This window comes from Mus caroli, chromosome 10 (assembly GCF_900094665.2).
Source record: "Mus caroli chromosome 10, CAROLI_EIJ_v1.1, whole genome shotgun sequence".
Lineage (NCBI taxonomy): Eukaryota > Metazoa > Chordata > Mammalia > Rodentia > Muridae > Mus > Mus caroli.
The window spans coordinates 80,565,387-80,584,141 of record NC_034579.1 but is presented as its reverse complement, the minus strand read 5'-3'; the positions used below and the strand labels follow the sequence as shown (position 1 = coordinate 80,584,141).

The 18,755-nt window shown below is 43.3% G+C and overlaps 2 protein-coding genes across 3 annotated transcripts in view; one reads left to right on the top strand and one right to left on the bottom strand.

The window, feature by feature from the left end:
- LOC110303963 (tetratricopeptide repeat protein 41) overlaps positions 1-2,100 on the bottom strand; it is a 76,371-nt gene extending 74,271 nt beyond the window's left edge. The window contains exon 1 of one of the 2 annotated variants that reach the window (XM_021175204.1): positions 1,894-2,100. The gene's annotated coding sequence lies outside the window, so the exon portion shown is untranslated. Of the gene's footprint in view, positions 1-614 lie in introns of both variants that reach the window. The other variant, XM_029482185.1, reaches the window with a different exon arrangement.
- A 305-nt stretch (positions 2,101-2,405) lies between these two features.
- Positions 2,406-16,864, top strand: Hsp90b1 (heat shock protein 90 beta family member 1). Its single transcript, XM_021173547.2, has 18 exons — positions 2,406-2,603; positions 3,513-3,615; positions 4,302-4,443; positions 4,884-5,000; positions 5,870-6,201; positions 9,420-9,531; positions 9,694-9,813; positions 10,781-10,897; positions 11,733-11,870; positions 11,960-12,037; positions 12,155-12,220; positions 13,070-13,339; positions 13,534-13,779; positions 14,198-14,334; positions 15,248-15,326; positions 15,418-15,573; positions 15,955-16,077; positions 16,574-16,864. The coding sequence occupies exons 1-18, from the start codon at positions 2,555-2,557 to the stop codon at positions 16,598-16,600; spliced, it is 2,412 nt and encodes an 803-aa protein (XP_021029206.1). The 5' UTR covers positions 2,406-2,554; the 3' UTR covers positions 16,601-16,864.
- The last annotated feature ends 1,891 nt before the right edge of the window (positions 16,865-18,755 follow it).

The following is an 18,755-nucleotide window of genomic DNA, read 5'->3' as shown; positions in this document are numbered from 1 at the left end:
GGGGTCAGTTCCCAGCACCCACAGGGTAGCTCACTAGGAAGCAAGAGAATCAGATTCAAAGGTGGGGAGCTTAATAACCCTGTGGAGGATCAGTGCTGAGGGAAAGACAGAGCAGACTGACCCTAGAGATCAGTGACTGGTCAAAGTCTGAAGAAGGGAACATGGGAAAATACTAGGAATTCAAGAAACGTGTGTGTGTGTGTGTGTGTCTGTGTGTCTGTTCCTCTATCCTCTTAGTGAACCTGGAGTTTGTCATCTTGGCTATGCTGTCTGGCCAGGGAGCCATATCTGTCTCTAGCAAAACCACCCTACCCCCAGCATGGGTTAGACCAGCATCTGATGTTATGTGAGTGCTGAAAACCCTAATTCCGGTCATAGTTCAAGTGGGGCAATCATCTTATCCACTAAGCCATCTCTCCTCAGCTGAGAGCCATGTATTTTCCAGGGAGCTTGGCCAGCAAGTCAGATAAGGACTGACCATCTTCTGCCAGTCTGGAAGTAGATTCTCTCTCTCTCTCTCTCTCTCTCTCTTCTTTCTATCTGGGGACCATCATCTGCAGAAACTTCTACCCACAAAAAAATAAAAAATAAAAAGAACAAAACCAAAAACCCACCAGCTTTATTTTGGAGGAAAATCTCATTCTCAGTTCCTCCCAGGTGCAGCCCGATCTACCTCACACTGGCCAGTTAAGATGCAGTCACAGTTTCACAATACTTGCTTACTTGCTCGATTAAAAAAAAAAAAAAAGACAGAAAGAGAATGATGGACTGTCATATGCAGAAATGGCCATCTTTTTCCAAAAGCATAAATAAATAAGATCCTGGTATGCTCTAAACAAACACAAGCACAGAGGCATAAGGCCTTCGTCTTACATTTCTGTGTGCTTTGGCAAATGTAGGTAAATCAGACAGATGTAAATAAGCCATCACCACATTATGTAAACCCCAAACCACAGATTCAAGTTCTACAAGTCTAAATTCTTGAAGTTGTCAAAGAGACTATGACATTGTCACTGAAAAGCTTGCCTTTGGGAACCTGGATTGCCTAAAAAATCAACTCGAATTTTCTTGGAGAAAGCGGGGATGGAACGGGTGTGTTAGAGGCAGGCAAGCGTGCTGGTGGAAAATTGGTTAAAATGAGGCTAAAGAGCTTAGAAAACATTTCGGAATGTACAAGCTGGCCTTAGGGACGTCCCTCACCAGAAAGAGCCTCTTTTGCTATCTTTCGGAAGGCGGAAAGGTGTTTCTATGAAGTTACAAAGCCACAATCCAGGCTGTTTTGCAAGCACTGCTGCTTTTGCTTTCAAGTATCTGCCTAAGTTCTTTCCTGTTCTATGCTAGCCCGGACTTCCCCACCGCGCTCTCCAGCTGATTCACAAAAGAGGCTCTAGATTGCCCGGTCATCCTTTGATATTTATGGGGATGTCAAAGGAACTTGGGTCCTTGTTTCCTTCGGGGTTGGAGAACCCCTGCCACCCTCTACTGCAAACCAAACCAGAGAGGACAGGAAATGCGAGCAGCGCAACGCCAAGTGTAACTGAAGGCTCTAGGAACCCTGAGTGACGCGCAAGAAAGCGGACGTGGAAACCGGTGTGCTACCACCAGCCCAGAATTCAGGGCTGGCCCTCTGACGCGGTGAGACTAGGGCCACGCGGGGCTGCTTTTCAGGTCCGCCTCTGAAAACTGTGTGCATTAGAGTCCTAGAACAAGCACAGATCTATTCTGCAATCCGAATGAGGTGGAAATCCTATAATCACTCAGGAGACATTTCCCGCGGACACAAGACTGGAGTAAGCAAGGGCCAAGCTACGCAACTGGCTTAGATGTCAGAGACTACAATTCCCAGCATTCATGAGACTAGTGCGTTGCATGCCGGAAACTGTAGTTTCTCACCACCATCCAAACGCATTCCGAATATTCAACCCCTCACAAATTTCTCTTTTGCGAAAAGAAACGCCCAAAAGAAAGGTGACGGCGAACGTAGCGCTGAAAGGGCTCGTAACGTGACCCGCGTCGTAGACGAGAAAAGGGTAAAGGACGCATTGTCTTGGCTACCGTTTCCCCTAGTCACGGACTAAACGTTCGCTAGAAGCCGGAAGTGGTTCCCCGGGACCTCTAGGAATGGACAGACGTGCTATGCGCCTACGTTCATTGGACGGTTTTCCTCAGGGACCAAGGCTTCCCAGGCCAAAGGGTGGCCCGGCGTGTGAGGGCCCGCGGAGCCATCTGATTGGAGGAAAGCCGCTGGACAAGCCCAATCGCAAGGAGCCACGCTTCGGGCGTCGGGCACCGCACCTGGACAGTTCCGATTGGCGGGCTGCGGTCCCCCCCATGCGTCCCCATTGGGTGCAGAGAGTGCGTGGTGAGGCACGATTGGTAAGTTCGTGTTTCCCGTCCCCCGCCCGCAAGCCGTGGGGTGAAAAGCGGCCGGACCTGCGCGCGGCTTAGTGGGCGGACCGCGCTGCTGGAGGTGTGAGGAGCTTAGACTCTGGGTTGGGGGGGTGGAGGCGGCTCCTGAGACCGAAAAGGACTTGCGACTCGCCGGCCACGCACCATGAGGGTCCTGTGGGTGTTGGGCCTCTGCTGCGTCCTGCTGACCTTCGGTAAGTGAGCGGGCGCCCTCCCCTTCCTGCGTGGCCGCTTCTCGAACGTTCTTGGGGCGTTGAACCTGGGTTGGGGACGCCGGGGGGGCCTACAGGGGGTCCAGGGACCATCTCGTTCCCTCGAAGGAGACTTGGGTGATGATGCTTTCCCTGAGGCCTCTGGGAAGAGGCGACTTGGAGACCGAGCATTTAAATACCCTGCGGATGGTGCTAGAGCGCTCCCCGAAGTCTCGCTGATGGGGCGCGGCCTCTCGGACTCTACTCCCTACTCCCCGGGGAAGCCTTCCTGGAACCCCTCCCTAAGGACTTCTGTGATCAGGTCCGACCTTTGGCCACCAGAGCCTGAGGACCCCCAGCCCCTGCCCTCTACTTCCGGAGCGCGTTTCTGTTTTCTAACGCCCGACTCGCGAGCGTGGGCCCTCGGGCCAGCGTCGTGGCGGTGGCCCAATATCTGATTCCGATGTGCTTCAAGAGCTGTCCTTGACATGTCTTCCCCTTTGGGCCGGATTTCAGTTCCCCTCAACAGAAGTTGCACAAACCCTGTTTGCATTCTGACCTGTGATAACTAAGTGAGGCCCAAGTTTTGGCTTGGCCAGTGTAGAGACCTCCTCTCAGCTGTGCGCAACACGTGTGGGTGTAGACGGAGGCCTCTCTCACTCACTGCCTAGGATAGACACACGTGATGGCTGCCTGGCCTTCCAGAGTCATCCGGGGGTCTTGAGCATTCACATTTAAACTTTAGCGTGCAAACTTGCCTTGACATTGATTATTGACGTCAGTACATCATTTTTCCATCTCAACAGCTTGTATTTACTTACTGAATTGTGTTAACTCTTGCCCTCGTTGATCTGGCTTTTTATGCGAAGGACAGGAAGCAGTAGTGTGGAGAGTTGTAACCTTTCTCCCCAGGGTTCGTCAGAGCTGATGATGAAGTCGACGTGGATGGCACAGTGGAAGAGGACCTGGGTAAAAGCCGAGAAGGCTCAAGGACAGATGATGAAGTTGTGCAGAGGTCGGTGCATTTTGAAGCTCTGTTGATAAGCTCTGCAAGTTAGTGGGACAGAGTGGCTGTTGGTGTTACTCCATTCAGATTACAAGGTCCAGTGCCTAAAATGTTGCTAATGATACAAAATAACCAGAGAAGTTCTTAGGAGTGCCCATTTATCTGCAGGCAAAAGCTCCTAGCTCTTAGTCTGCTCCTGGGAGTGACTGCTGATTCAGGAAGGAAAGTGCTAGGGATAAGCCTCAGCATCTAAATCCAGAAAACCAGTGGTGATGTAGCCCACTCAGCTCGTGCTTCCAACTGACAGGAGACTTGATTGGTTTTGTCTGTGTGAAGTTAGTACTATGAAAAATAGAACTTTTATGCCTTTAACTTTTAAGAAAAGGGCTTTTCAATTTGGTGAGGTATACTTTTAATTTTGGCCTTCTAGGAATTAGTGACGGTACTAAAGTGTTCACTGTGCAAGCGTAGACAAGTCATGACTTGCTTTTCAGTAGAGGGAGCCAGATGTGTTTTTCTGGGAATTTTAGGAACTATTTCCAGCCGAGCATTAAGCACAGCCCATTCTGTGATGAGTGTGAGCTGGTATGTGAGTGGTCTTTTAACAAGAAGGACGGCAGAGGCCACTCTGTGTCCTGACTAGAGACTGAGAAAAATGAAGCTGAGTATTTGCTTATCTAATTTGATTTCCTTAGAGAGGAAGAAGCTATTCAGCTGGATGGGTTAAACGCATCACAGATAAGAGAACTTAGAGAAAAATCTGAAAAGTTCGCCTTCCAAGCTGAAGTGAACAGGATGATGAAACTTATCATCAATTCTTTGTATAAAAATAAAGAGGTAAGTGTTACATGGTTGGGACAGCAGCTTGGATCCTTCCATTGGAAATTAGGAATTAAATTCAGAATGAGAATTCCTACTGGTCCTTATTGGGGTAGGAAGGGAGTGGACATTGTCTTGGTCTTTCCTGTCAGCTCAGAATAAGGTTATGACCTACTGATGGGGTGAAGTCACACAACTGTACCACTGAGGGAGGGTGGGGGAGATATTCCTGTTCCCACCACTTCAGATGTCCCTTGTAGTTGTCACAGAGCTTTATAGAGCCACACCTCCTTTTTTATGAAGAGAGTAAAGCCATCCCTTGCACTGTAAAAGGCTTGGTTCCTTGAAGAGTGTCTTTTCACGATTCTGAGGAGAAATGAGAGGAGTTGATCATAAGAACCAGCATCTTACCATGTCTAGGGGTTAATCGCAGTTTATTAAGTCTGGCTTCTTTTTAGATTTTCCTGAGAGAACTGATTTCAAATGCTTCTGATGCTTTAGACAAGATAAGGCTCATCTCACTAACTGATGAAAATGCACTCGCTGGAAATGAGGAGTTAACGGTCAAGATTAAGGTAAGTGTAAAATAACTTTCCTCTTAAAACTAACCCTGGGAGCCCAGGCCTCGGTCAGGAGGTCATTCTGGAGTGGAAAGTAACTAACTTCCTAGTCACAGTGGGTTTGCATGCAAGTCTGCAGACTGCCTTGACTCAAACTGACTGTGCCTGTTATTAGAGGACAGCTGTACCTAGTTTTATAGTACAAATTCTTTTGTCTACAGTGGCAGTAATTACTGATAGGGCCTTATGGCTCCTAAAGCCAAAAATAGATACTACCTAGCCCTTTAGGAAAAGGTAGCCAAGACCTCAGCTTAAATCATTCCACAGGCTGACTGAGCAGCCATCTGGAGTGTCTCTGGTTGCCATGGTGCAAAGGGTCGCACACCAATTAAAGGCTCAGCCTGAAAGTCACACTCAACTCCCACTTGCACCTTCACTGGGCAGAAATAATCACGTGGCCTGTGAATGGATGCATAGTTCTACCAGGCTCTTGAAGACAGCCAAGACTATTTAGTGAAGAACATTAATAATCACAGATCCCAAAATCCCTTTTAATTTCTGTGAAATTATCTTCAAAAGTATGTTATTTTATTTGGGTTAGCGTCTGTTTTTTGACATTTATACCAGGTTTTGTTTTTTGTCTTTGTTTTTTTGTCTTTGTTTTTTTGTTTACTTAAGTATGCTGGATTTATATAAAAATACAAAAAAACATGCTTTTAAGGTGTAGTTTTGAAAAATGCCATAAGAGACTGTACGGTAGTGCATCACTATCTAAAGTTGATGTGGCCCAAGCTGGTTTCTATGTTTCTTCATATGGAACCTGGCTTTTGGCATCATGTGAATGTGAAGAAGACCTAACTGTCTGATTCTTGTCTTGCTTTTAGTGTGACAAAGAGAAAAACCTGCTGCATGTCACAGACACGGGTGTAGGAATGACTAGAGAGGAGTTGGTTAAAAACCTCGGCACCATAGCCAAATCTGGAACAAGCGAGTTTTTAAACAAAATGACAGAAGCTCAAGAAGATGGTCAGTCAACCTCTGAACTGATTGGCCAGTTTGGTGTCGGTTTTTATTCTGCCTTCCTTGTAGCAGATAAGGTCATTGTCACATCGAAACACAACAATGATACCCAGCACATCTGGGAATCAGACTCCAATGAATTCTCTGTAATTGCTGACCCAAGAGGAGACACACTAGGTCGCGGAACAACAATTACGTGAGTATTACTGATTATAACAAAAATTAATACTGTGAGGATCAAGGGAGAAGTTGATGGGAGACCACAAAAGAGGTAGCACTGTGGGTTTTTCAGGTCTGAGAAGGAGGCTAAGGTATGCAGAGAAGTGTGGAATAGGCAGGAAGGCCTGGCATGGTCACAGGTTTAAGGGACTCCGCACAGTTGGCAGCAGTTGCTGATAGGAGTTCTGCTTTTCTGTTATTAGCTCTGAAGGTGATGCAGGAGTGGCTGGAGGGAGACAACAGAAATAGTCAGAATTTGTAATGAGTAGTAACAGGTTGGGGTAGGGGTAGGTGGAAAAGAACAAGCAGGTGGAAAGCCCAGCAGGTGATCTGGGTAATAGCTCTGATCTCCTCAGAGCCTCACATTTGACTGGCAGATGTGTCAGGACAGTTTCATAGCTTAGGTGCTTGGTTAGTAAAGTAAATGAAACTATACAACAGGCCTGCTTCTGGGTAAGATTTCCTTCTTGCAAGCCCTGCATCACGAGTCACCCATGCTCATTTGAATTCTCTGTATGGGTTGGGGTTACAGTGGAGAAGAGGATCGGTATAGGCCCTGCTCTCACATGGGGCTCAAGCTCTTTAGAGTTTGAAAAGTCTCTTCAGAGTGACGTGCAGGAAAGACTGCTAAGAGATGCCTGCATTTTCAGGGGAAGTTATCAAAAGACTTACCGTTCCTGCTTCGACACCCCCCCTTAACCCCACCCCATCATTTAGCTTCTGTTGATTGATTTTATCACTTCAGAGACGAATAAGTTTTTCCTTGGCTTTTAAAGTCAGATTTGCCCACACACATCACATTTTCAACATGAAAAGGTTCAGTGTGCAAGTGTTTGGGGAGAGGAGAAAGACAGGTAATAAATAATGTGAAGGCCCTTTTCTATTGCCTGGGTCCCATGCTCCCTCCCCTCCCTGCAGTGAAGCATCTTTTAAGTACAGAGTCACTCTATGTGTCCAGTCCACAGGTAAAGAATTGCTTATATAACATGCACTGTATTTTCATAAAACCTGTGCTCCCCCCATGTTCTACATCATATCTTAGATACTTATAATTTTAATGCAGTATAAATGGTTATACTATATTTAAGGAGCAGCGTGACAAGTTATCTACATGATGAGCATAGAGACAACCATAAATAGCCTACAGGCCTGACAGTAGGCCAGGTCAGCAGTGCTATGAATTTTCATCCCGTGCTTGGTACCCTCTACTGGTGCAGAACCCACAGTATGAAAGGCTAGTCTACCTTTTGCCTTGCTTCCCTTCTGTTGGTGTCTTGGGTCATCTGCTGTCTTTCTATTGTGTAAGTCACCAGACAGCCTGTTGCCAAAGTCCAGGTGATTTAGAGAGATTTGATTACTACTGCTCCTAGTAGCATGTTTTTTATTGTCTTCATGATTCCCCAAACTTGGCTGTCCTGCTGCTCTCAAGCTTTCTCAGTGCCTGTCCTATGTGGGGTGCCTGTCTTTACAATTTTTCTTTACCTATTTCCTCGATGGTGATAATCTCATCTGAAAAGTTCTGACTCTCAGTATCTGTTCTTCACACTGTTCCTGCTGTGGCATCATGTCCATCTCTGTTTATCACATATTCTTAGCCTAGATCACAAGTCAGAAAATGTGCTTACTAGACCAGCTAATAAATCAGCTTGTGGGACATGTGGCCTGTTAAATGTCCTTATTCTACTTGAAAACAGCCATGGATAATAAATGAGAGTATGTCCAAATTTAAAAAACAAAACCAAAAACCTGACTAAGCTTAAGAATAGGTTCTATGCTCATGACTCTAGATTGCCTTTTTTGTTCTGTTTATTATGGGTTGGGGTGTGGTGATCAAAAGACAACTTGCAGCTGCCTGTTAAGTCTGTTCTCTCCTGCTACATGGCTCCTAAGAATATAACTCTGCTCTTCAGGCTTGGCGGCAAACATCTTTGCTGTGCCATCTTATCGGCCTTCAGATTGACTGCATTTCTATCTAGGTTGTCTTAAGTAGCAGCTTCCAGTTTTCCATTGCTTTCCATATCACCAAGATCAACCAGAGACCTGTTCAACTTGAAAGCCTATACCATATCCTATTTGTAGCAAGAATGTTTAAATTGTAAGGGTTTCTCTGGCTCACCTTCAACTCAGAGATTCTATGCCTTTGCCAAAGTGCTAGGACTAAAGGCCTGCACTTCACCTGGTGAGGCTTTTACTTTTTTGATGACTCTGCTGTGCTTGCAGACCCTACCATGGCTTGTTTTTGATGGCTGGTGAGGGTAAGAAAAATAGGCATTGCTAAACAGCCACCAGTCATGTGTATCTGTTGAGTACTCAGGGTATGGCATTGCAGCTATGGGACCTGATAACTGACTGTCTGTCTGTCTGTGTACAGGCCTGTTTGTGGGTGGAACTTTTCCACCTTTTTCTGTTTTTCTCGCCATATTCGCGGTCCTTCGGTGTGAGTTTTTAACTTTCCACCTTTTTCTGTTTTTCTCGCCATATTCGCGGTCCTTCGGTGTGAGTTTTTAACTTTCCACCTTTTTCTGTTTTTCTCGCCATATTCGCGGTCCTTCGGTGTGAGTTTTTAACTTTCCACCTTTTTCTGTTTTTGAGACAGGGTTGCACTGGGGCTTGTTGAAGTTAGTTTGGCTGTCCAGAGAGCCACAGGGATCCTGCCGTAGGATGACAAGCACCTCCATGCCCAGCTTCTTACATGGGTGTCGGGGTCAGACTCAGGCCTTTCTGCTTGCTGCACAGCAAGCACTTTACTAAATGAGCCATCTTTCCTGAACTGTTTCATAGTCATGTGATTTATGGCTTTCATAATTAAAGATAATTTTGGCTTTTCTTTAATAGCATGTTTTTATTTAGAAATACTTAATGATTTGATTTCTAGAATGACAGTATAAAACTATGAAAGTGAAGATAATTTTTCTTTAGAATTTAGAATTTTGCTGCTTGCTTACCTTGATAGGAAAATACCTAACGTAATCAGATTTTTTTCAACTCAAAACACTGTTGTCTACTTAAGGGAGCACAGGAAAGAGCCTCCTTTTCCTGCCCTACATGTTGTAGATTTAGCTCACAGCCTTCTTATAGAGGGGAGTTCTTCTGTGAATGTCAGATGTTAACAGAGCTGCTGCCTGATGTTACCAAGGCATTTAACAGACACAGCCTAGTCTGAGCTCTGTTGTAAACGGCTTGTTTTCCTTTCAGTCTTGTTTTAAAAGAAGAAGCATCTGATTACCTTGAATTGGATACAATTAAAAATCTCGTCAGGAAGTACTCTCAGTTCATCAACTTCCCCATCTACGTGTGGAGTAGCAAGGTAAGTGTGCATCACTTTGTTAGGCACTATGGTGTTGAGCAGAAGGGGATGAGATTGGGTGTGGTCTTTACTGGAGAGCTTTTATTTTACTATAATGTCTTCTGTGGACAGTTGAGATTAAACAAGCAAGCCTAACAGTAACTGTACTTTTTCCTTCCACAGACTGAGACTGTTGAGGAGCCCTTGGAAGAAGATGAAGCAGCAAAAGAAGAGAAAGAAGAATCTGATGATGAAGCTGCAGTAGAGGAGGAGGAAGAAGAAAAGAAACCAAAAACTAAGAAAGTAAGCCTGGCTTCTCTACAGTAACACTGTTAGGGTCTGTGAGAATGAAGCTCCACCCACAAGTACCCACAAGTTTCTTTAAAGAAAATTGTTTTTACTTTATATGTGTGGGTGTTTTGCTAGCATCGGTATCTGCTCCACTGCATGCTTTACTCATGGAGGCCAGAAGATGATGCTGGGTTCTCTGGAACTGGAGTTAGAGGAGCGTGTGAACCATTTGTGTGGTGGGAATCTAACCTCCAGTCTGCTTTTCACCGTCTCTCCAGCACTAGAAGCATCATTCTGGGCTGGGCCAGCTGGGGCTGTGTTGGCTTATGATTTGGATGGTTCCTTGGACTTTTGAAACGGGGTCTCATAATGGAGCTCTGGTGTCCTCCTGCCTCCCTGGTGCTCGGTTAATATTTAAAGGCATTCACTACCACCCATGGAATGAGCCTTCATTTTTTAAGTATGTTTTCTAGTTTTCCAAATAGCCCTATTAAAAACAAGGCCTTTTGTATGCTCTGCTAACTTGGAATACTCTAAGTGGCAAATTCTCTGTAAAAAGCTTATGCCTTTTTGTATTGCTTAAGTCTGCCTTTTTTGTATTTCAACTTAAAATCTTAGAAGCTTTCTGTATCCTCTTTACCATGTTGGGATCAATTATCAGAATTATTATCATTAACTGATTTGGGTAGCAGAGAGAGAGAAGTATGGTTGAAAATTAGTAAGTCTGTGTCGTTGGCTACTTTACTTTTTTGTTAAATACTGGCCATGACTGCTAAGTGGAAGGCTTTGCCTTTATCCTGTAATCCCAGCACCTGAGAGGCTGAGGGCAAGAGCTTCTAGGTTTGAGACGAGTGGGCTATATAGCCAGAACTTACCTCAAAAACCACACACCCCTGCTTTTAAACATGCTTGGTAGTAGGACCCATATTAGGTTAACTATTAAAAACTAAAAGAAACTTACCAATTATCTTAACTTTAGGTTGAAAAAACTGTGTGGGATTGGGAACTTATGAATGATATCAAACCAATATGGCAGAGACCATCCAAAGAAGTAGAAGAAGACGAATACAAAGCTTTCTACAAATCATTTTCAAAGGTAAATAAAAGAATATGTTGTGTGTTAAGAGTTCTCTAGTTTTAGGTTATTAATGAGTTGTACACAGTTGTCAGCCAATTAGTTCATTTAAATATGGTATGTGGCTATAAATATGATTGTCCATCCCCATTTTTCTCAGTCAAAAGATTCAGAAAAATTTCTCACAACCATGTGTCTATTCCAAGAATATGGAAGGCAGAGTGATATCAGATTGAAATTCATTTCTTAGTAATAAGCAAAGTCACACATTCAAACTTAAAATGAACCTTTGAGATTATTGTCATATATACATACGTACATAGGCATTTGATTTTCAACATAAAACAGGACATATGTTACTGACTAGCTTTATTATGATCTTGAAAGTTGACATATGACATCAGACATTGTAAGTTACATTTTTAAGATATTACTGGCTGTTTCTATGGAATTTTTTTTTTCCTTTTAGTGATCCCTTATTTTGACTCCTAAGAATATATAAAACTAGAGCTAAGCTTGCTTCTAGTGCTGTTTTTCTAAGCAGGATTTTGTACAGATAAAAGATGTATTGAAGAACTTGGTATGGTTTTGGTGTCACTGTCTGCAGACAGTGATGTTACTGGTAGTCCTTGTGGAAAACAACCTTTGCAGTTAGGATTAGGTTTTTCTTCTCAGTACTACCTCCAATTTCTTTTCTTTTCTTTTCTTTTCTTTTCTTTTCTTTTCTTTTCTTTTCTTTTCTTTTCTTTTCTTTTGATTTTGTAATGGACTGTTTTGTTCAGTGTTTTGATGTGATAAAGTGCCTTTGAGCTGCTTTTCCTGTGACCTGAATAACCAAGCAAGGTACTTTCCACAGGAAAGTGATGACCCCATGGCTTATATCCACTTCACTGCAGAAGGGGAGGTCACCTTCAAGTCGATTTTGTTTGTACCCACATCTGCACCCCGAGGTCTGTTTGATGAATATGGATCTAAGAAGAGTGATTATATTAAGGTAGATGGGCTTTTTTTAAGTATTGTGAACTAAGGTCAAAATTTTCAAGTATGATGTACAGACAGTGACTCTCTTCGTTCCCCCTTCAGCTGTATGTACGCCGCGTATTCATCACAGATGACTTCCATGATATGATGCCCAAGTACCTTAATTTTGTCAAAGGTGTTGTAAGTATCTGAAGATTGTATGCGTGGGTGTTAGAGTGGTTGGGAGTGGAGCAACAGTCTTGTGTTTTTTGGTACAGACTTGTTTTTATTGCTCAGTGAGCATTTTTCTGTCTGCAGGTGGATTCCGATGATCTCCCCCTCAATGTTTCCCGTGAGACTCTTCAGCAACATAAATTGCTCAAGGTGAGAATTTCTAGTCAGGCTTTCTGCCCATTGGTTGGAGTCAGAATTATCAGTAAGCTACTTTACACCTGCTTTCTTTGTAACTACTAGCAATTTTAGAGAGTGGTGTTACCCGGGAGTAACAGAGTAGGAAACTAGAGATGTAACTCGGTGTCACATTTATTTGCTGTGCTTACGACCCTGGGTTTGAATCCCACTGTGTGTGTGTGTGTGTTTGCGCAAGTGCAGTCAGAAAGAAAGCACTTCTAGCAACTAGATGTTGAAGCAAGTGCAGCAGGGCTAGTCTCCTTCAAAGAAACTCTGCTGGACACATCGGTGCATGCCTATAATCTTAATAGCTTGAAGGAATGAGGTCATAGTTAAGAGAGGGTTTATTAGCAGTTTGAGGCTACCCTAACTTAGGACTATCTCAAAAAGGAACTTCTTTTATTCTGAGATTATTGGGTCTCAAAGCTGATACAATCCCCCAACATAGTAAGGAATACAGTTTTGAACAGAGCTGAAGGCAGGGAACACACCTACCAGCTGTCTGGTCCACAGTCACCCACATACTAGGCCTTTCAGTAAGCCCCTTTTTTGCCAGTATTGTAGTGATTAGAAGACTAGGTGGGGTTTTGTTTTTAAGCATTTGAAAATATTAGTCATTCTGTCAACATATCTGAGTTCTAGCATTAGAATATATTAGAAACAGTTGTCGTTAATTCTAACACAGTCTGATGTGGGAGTGCGCTGGTGCTTCCTGTCCCTTGATGAGTGCTGTGGCAGTTGTGCTGTCTCAGTTGCTGCTATCCTGGTCTCAGAAGCAAAGGTTTGGGATAAACCTTCTTAACCACATTCCATTTTCTTTAGGTGATTAGGAAGAAGCTTGTCCGAAAAACTCTGGACATGATCAAGAAGATTGCTGATGAGAAGTACAACGATACTTTCTGGAAGGAGTTCGGCACGAATATCAAGCTTGGAGTGATTGAAGACCACTCAAATCGAACACGGCTTGCTAAACTTCTTAGGTTCCAGTCTTCTCACCATTCAACTGACATTACTAGTTTAGACCAGTATGTGGAAAGAATGAAGGAAAAACAGGACAAAATCTACTTCATGGCTGGGTCAAGCAGAAAGGAGGTAAGATGAAGTGTAGCTGCTAGTGTCCCTGAGAGCTAGCTGGAGGCATACAGCCAATGGGGGAGAGGAAGTAAGTTAATTGTGTAGCTGGGATAGTTAGGCAGACACCAGAGGCCACTACCTTAAGTCTTTGTCTTACACAGCTAATGTGCCAAGGCAGAACTTGAAAACACATACTTCCTTTAATCTTGTAGGCGGAATCTTCTCCATTTGTTGAGAGACTTCTGAAGAAGGGCTATGAAGTCATTTATCTCACAGAGCCTGTGGATGAATACTGCATTCAGGCTCTTCCTGAGTTTGATGGGAAGAGGTTTCAGAATGTTGCCAAAGAAGGAGTGAAGTTTGATGAGAGTGAGAAAACGAAAGAAAGTCGGGAAGCAACAGAGAAGGAGTTTGAACCTCTGCTCAACTGGATGAAAGATAAGGCCCTCAAGGACAAGGTATTTGGGGTTTGCAGACTTCAGTGTCTGCACATAGGAATTATCAGCATGCTAATCCAACTCAGTTTGTTCATCACCACTAGCGATGTAGACAGGAGCACGTGCCTCACTTGTAACCTCGGGTACTCGGGAGTAACAGCAGGGACCTGGAGATGGAGCTCAGTGACAGACTCATTTGCTGTGCTGAAGACCCTGGGTTTTAGCCCTGGCACCCATCCCTGCCAAGAAGTTTCCTGTTGCTATATATTGATTTTGTACTAAGTTTTACAGGTTTAAAGATAAATGTAGCTGAAAAAAAAAATCCAGATTCACTGAGTGTCCCTCCAGGATTCCTGAGTCCCTCTGTCTGTTCTCTATGATGGTGACTAGCATTGCTTACTGCTGATCCTTACTTCTGTCTAATGTTTCTCATTCTAAGATAGAAAAGGCTGTGGTGTCGCAGCGCCTCACAGAGTCTCCCTGTGCTCTTGTGGCCAGTCAGTATGGATGGTCTGGCAACATGGAGAGGATCATGAAGGCCCAAGCATACCAGACGGGCAAGGACATCTCTACAAAGTAAGAAACGGGGGTATGTCCCTACCAAGATGTCAGCTCTTGTTCTCTTGATCTGCTACATGAATCATCCTGAGTTTCCTTAATTTGCTTTAGAGTAATTACGAATAATGTCCATATTTACATCACGACTCACTAGGGGCTTGGTTTTGTTTTGGGTTGTTTTGAGACAGGGTTTCTGCAGAGTTCTGGCTTTCCTAGAATTCTGTAGACCAGGCTGGCCTAGAACTCACGGAGACCCACCTACCTCTTACCTCTGCCTTTCCCTACAGCTGGGGTTAAAGGCGTTTTGCAAACCGTGCCTGGCTCTCTAAGACTTAGGTTCTACGTAAAGAACACTGCTGTATATTTTCTATCTAACATTGTAATGCCATTTAAAACCCAACTGTCAGTGTCAGGAAAGTTACTGACCATTCAGCACTTACTGCATTGACACTGTAGTTCTGGTCTTTGGGAGCATCAAACTGTTGGGATGACTCTCAGGAGTGCCCTAAGCCCTAGATGGATGTGTGGTATATCTGGCCTTGGAAAATGCTAATGAGCATGAGTGTGTATAGAACATACAGGACATTTAATTGGAATTAATTTAAAAATATGTGAATTTTTAGGGACCCATACTAGTAAAGGCACATTGGAGATTATATATTTACATGGCAAACACAACTATATGGCTCATTGGTATAGTTAAATTATTAAGGGGTGAGCAAGACATTAAACCAGTTCATTCACCCAGCAGAACTTGATTACTTTGACTCATCTTTAAGTAGTCCCGTCTTCATTTTTTCACCTAACCATGGCTATGTCCCCATCAAAGGAGGCTTTTTTTTTTTTCCTTCTGTAATTAAAGCTAGAATACAGTGGCATGTAGACCCTAAAATTGGTGTCTTAACCTAATGCTCATTTTGTCCGTAAACAGTTACTATGCCAGTCAAAAGAAAACGTTTGAAATCAATCCTAGACACCCACTGATCAGAGACATGTTGCGGCGGATTAAGGTGAGCAGTGATGGGGCTGCTCTCTTGTGGTCTTAAAGGGAATCCTTTGTAAGCCTTCCCACCGATGCTAACCAAGTGTACCTTCTATCAGGAAGATGAAGATGACAAGACAGTCATGGATCTTGCTGTAGTTTTGTTTGAAACGGCAACACTTCGGTCAGGATATCTTCTACCAGACACCAAGGCATATGGAGATAGAATAGAAAGAATGCTTCGCCTCAGTTTAAACATTGACCCTGAAGCACAGGTTTGTATGTGCCCTTAACTCTAGCATGTCTGACCCCCCTAGGGTGGCACCACCTGTGAAATTAACAAGAAATCTCCTGTGACTTTTTTCTTTCCCACCCCTACCCCTGACACAGGGTCTCTGTGTAGCCCTGGCTATCCTGGAACTCACTTTTAGACCAGGCTGGCCTTGAACTCAAGGATCTGCCTGCCTCTGCCTACAGAGTGCTGGGATAAACTCGAGTGCCACCGCCACTCAGCTTGGCTTCTTCCTTTTGCCTCTCTTGCTAGTTTCCCTGTTAAGGCGGATCAGATTTACTGGAGTGCCCATTTTGATCTTAGACACTTAGAACAAAATAGAGGTAGATGGAGGGCGTTTACAGGTTGTGGCTGTCACCTTTAGGTGGAGGAAGAACCAGAAGAAGAGCCTGAAGACACCTCAGAAGACACAGAAGACTCAGAGCAGGATGAGGAAGAAGAGATGGATGCAGGGACAGAAGAAGAAGAAGAACAGGAAACAGAAAAGGTCTGAGAGGGATGGGCAGATGGGGCAGCATGAGTCTAGCAAGACTTCTGATATCTAGTCAGTAAGGAGTAAATCGACACAGAGTTGGCATTTGATACCAGCCTCAGAATCTTTGTGGGTGGGGTGTTTATTATTTTCTAACCATTTACAAGATCTTTTAAAGCAGATTGCTTATCCCGCCCCCAGTGCTTCTGTGAGGTAACACTTGGTTGAACTTTTTGGGAGGTGGGGGGTGGGATATCCTTTCTAGGTAGTCCTGGCTTGCCTCCCAAATGCTAGGATTAGAGGTATAAAAACTACTACACCTCACTAGCATTAGGTAGTTACAAAGTTTTGATTACTTGTATTTAGGCATTGATCTTGTTGGTGGATTTTGAATTATCTTGCCAATAAGCAAGTTACAAACAAAATAGTAGAAATTGTTTGAATGTGAGCCTTTTCTGTAAGGTAAGGTTGACTGCTAGTTTGTGATGTCACCTGATCTTTGTTTTCACAGGAATCTACAGAGAAGGATGAATTGTAAATTATACTCTTGCTATGAATCCCGTGTGGAGAGGGAATGTGAAGTTTTGAAGTCATTTCTTTTGAGAGACTTGTTTTGGATGCTTCCCCAAGCCTCCTCCTCCCCTGCACTGTAAGATGTTGGGATTATGGGTCACAGGAAGAAGTGGGTTTTTTAGTTGAATTTTTTTTTTAACATTCCTCCTGAATGTAAATTTGTACTATTTAACTGACTATTGGTGTAAAATCTTGTCATGTGTATAAAAATAAAAAAAGATCCCAGATACTCAGTGCTGATTTTTATAACACAAACTAGGAATTATCTAATACTTGATTTATTTTTCTTCCTGTCTGTTGGGCTTTTTAAACAACAACAACAAAAAAAATCCAAGTAGCTAGTTTGTGGTTTGCTGTGTTTCAGATCTCATGTTTTTGACTAAACAATTCCCAAACACATGCAAATATTCCTCTTCTAGAGATCGGAACATAATCTTCTGAGTGTTCTGAGTGGCTGTGGCCCCTAGACTTGGTGATGTACATACAGGAAGGGGAAACTGAATATTTAATATCTTCAAAGATTATAATAAAATTTAAGACTGAGAAGTCCTCACAGTAAAGTCTACAGTATAATAAAAAGTAACCAGCCAGTGTTTGAGACGTGCACTCATATGCTATGTAACTCTAGCTGGCCTGGAACTCAAAAGATCTGCCTGCCTCCTAAGTGCAGGGATTAAAGCATTTGTACAGGGGTAATTTTATTTTAAATTTAGGTGCGTATGATGGTGCACTTGGGAGACAGGCCTCTGGGTTAAAGATCTGTATGGCACAGCCAGTTCAACAACTAGAGACTCTGTCAAATGATGTGTTTTTACTTTGCCTGCCTGCCTGCATGTATGCATGTCTGTCTATATGTATGTATATGTGTGTGTGTGCCTAGTGCCCATGACAGCAAGGCAAGCAGATCTCAAGTTGAAGGCCAGTCTGATGTACCTGGCAAGTTCAGGCCAGATAAGGTTACATAGTGAGACCCTCTCAAAACGAACTCAGCTTCAGATTCCTAGCCTGCTCATAACAGTGGGCACACAAAAACATCTTTACAGTGTAGATGCAGATCTGTGACTCTACAGAACCTAGGTTTACAAATATGAAGGCAATACATTCATACACATAAGTCTCTAAAAATCTGTTTACTTTTGTTGTATATTTATAGGTTGAACACAATCTTGAAACAAGTTCCATTTCCTACAGCTTATTTATGTCGGAAACTAGGCCTAAAACAAGCTGTGCTATCAGTTCTGAAGACCTTGTGTGTAGTATTCTTCCTTTCTTCTTCAGGCTTTGGTGGAGGCCTTCAATGCTTTCAGTTCCAATAGCCCAGCCCCTGCCTCTTCAGTGTCTTTCCTGCATTTTTTCTCCTGGCATTAAGAGTGCTCACAGTGCATTAGGTCCCCCTCGTGGCCTCATCCCTCATCCTACGGTCACATGCACTGAGGGTTAAGAGGTAATTATATTTTTAGGGACATACTTAAACTCAGCTTTTATGTACAAAGAAAATGTCTTTTTTTTTTTTTTTCCTTCGAGACAGCGTTTCTCTGTATAGCATTGGCTGTCCTGGAACTCACTCTGTAGACAGCTGGTCTTGAACTCAGAAATCGGCCTGCCTCTGCCTCCCAAGTGCTCAGATTAAAGGCGTGCACCACCACCACCCAACTTTCTCAAATTTGGGGGTTTAATTATCTTGACAAGCTAAATCACCAATGTTGCATTCCCATTAGGTACATAATTCCCAATAACTTTTGAACTTTAAATATTTTTATACAGTTTAGTACAGACTGTTATTTAGTTATATCTTACACCCTATAAGTATTACTGATTTAAAAAAAAAAAAAAAGATTTATTTATATATAAGTACAGTGTAGCTGTCTTCAGACACACCAGGAGAGGGCATCAGATCTCATTAGAGATGGTTGTGAGCCACCATGTAGTTGCTGGGATTTGAACTCATGACCTCTAGAAGAATAGTCAGTGTTCTTAACTGTTGAGCCATCTCTCCAGCCCCCCCCCCAAGTGATTTTATTTTAAGTAATTTATAACTTGCCATTATAATCAAGTTCAGAGAAAAATGATAATTGAGGGAGCCACTGCAAATGGTCTCAGTTTTTTTGTTTTTTTTTTTT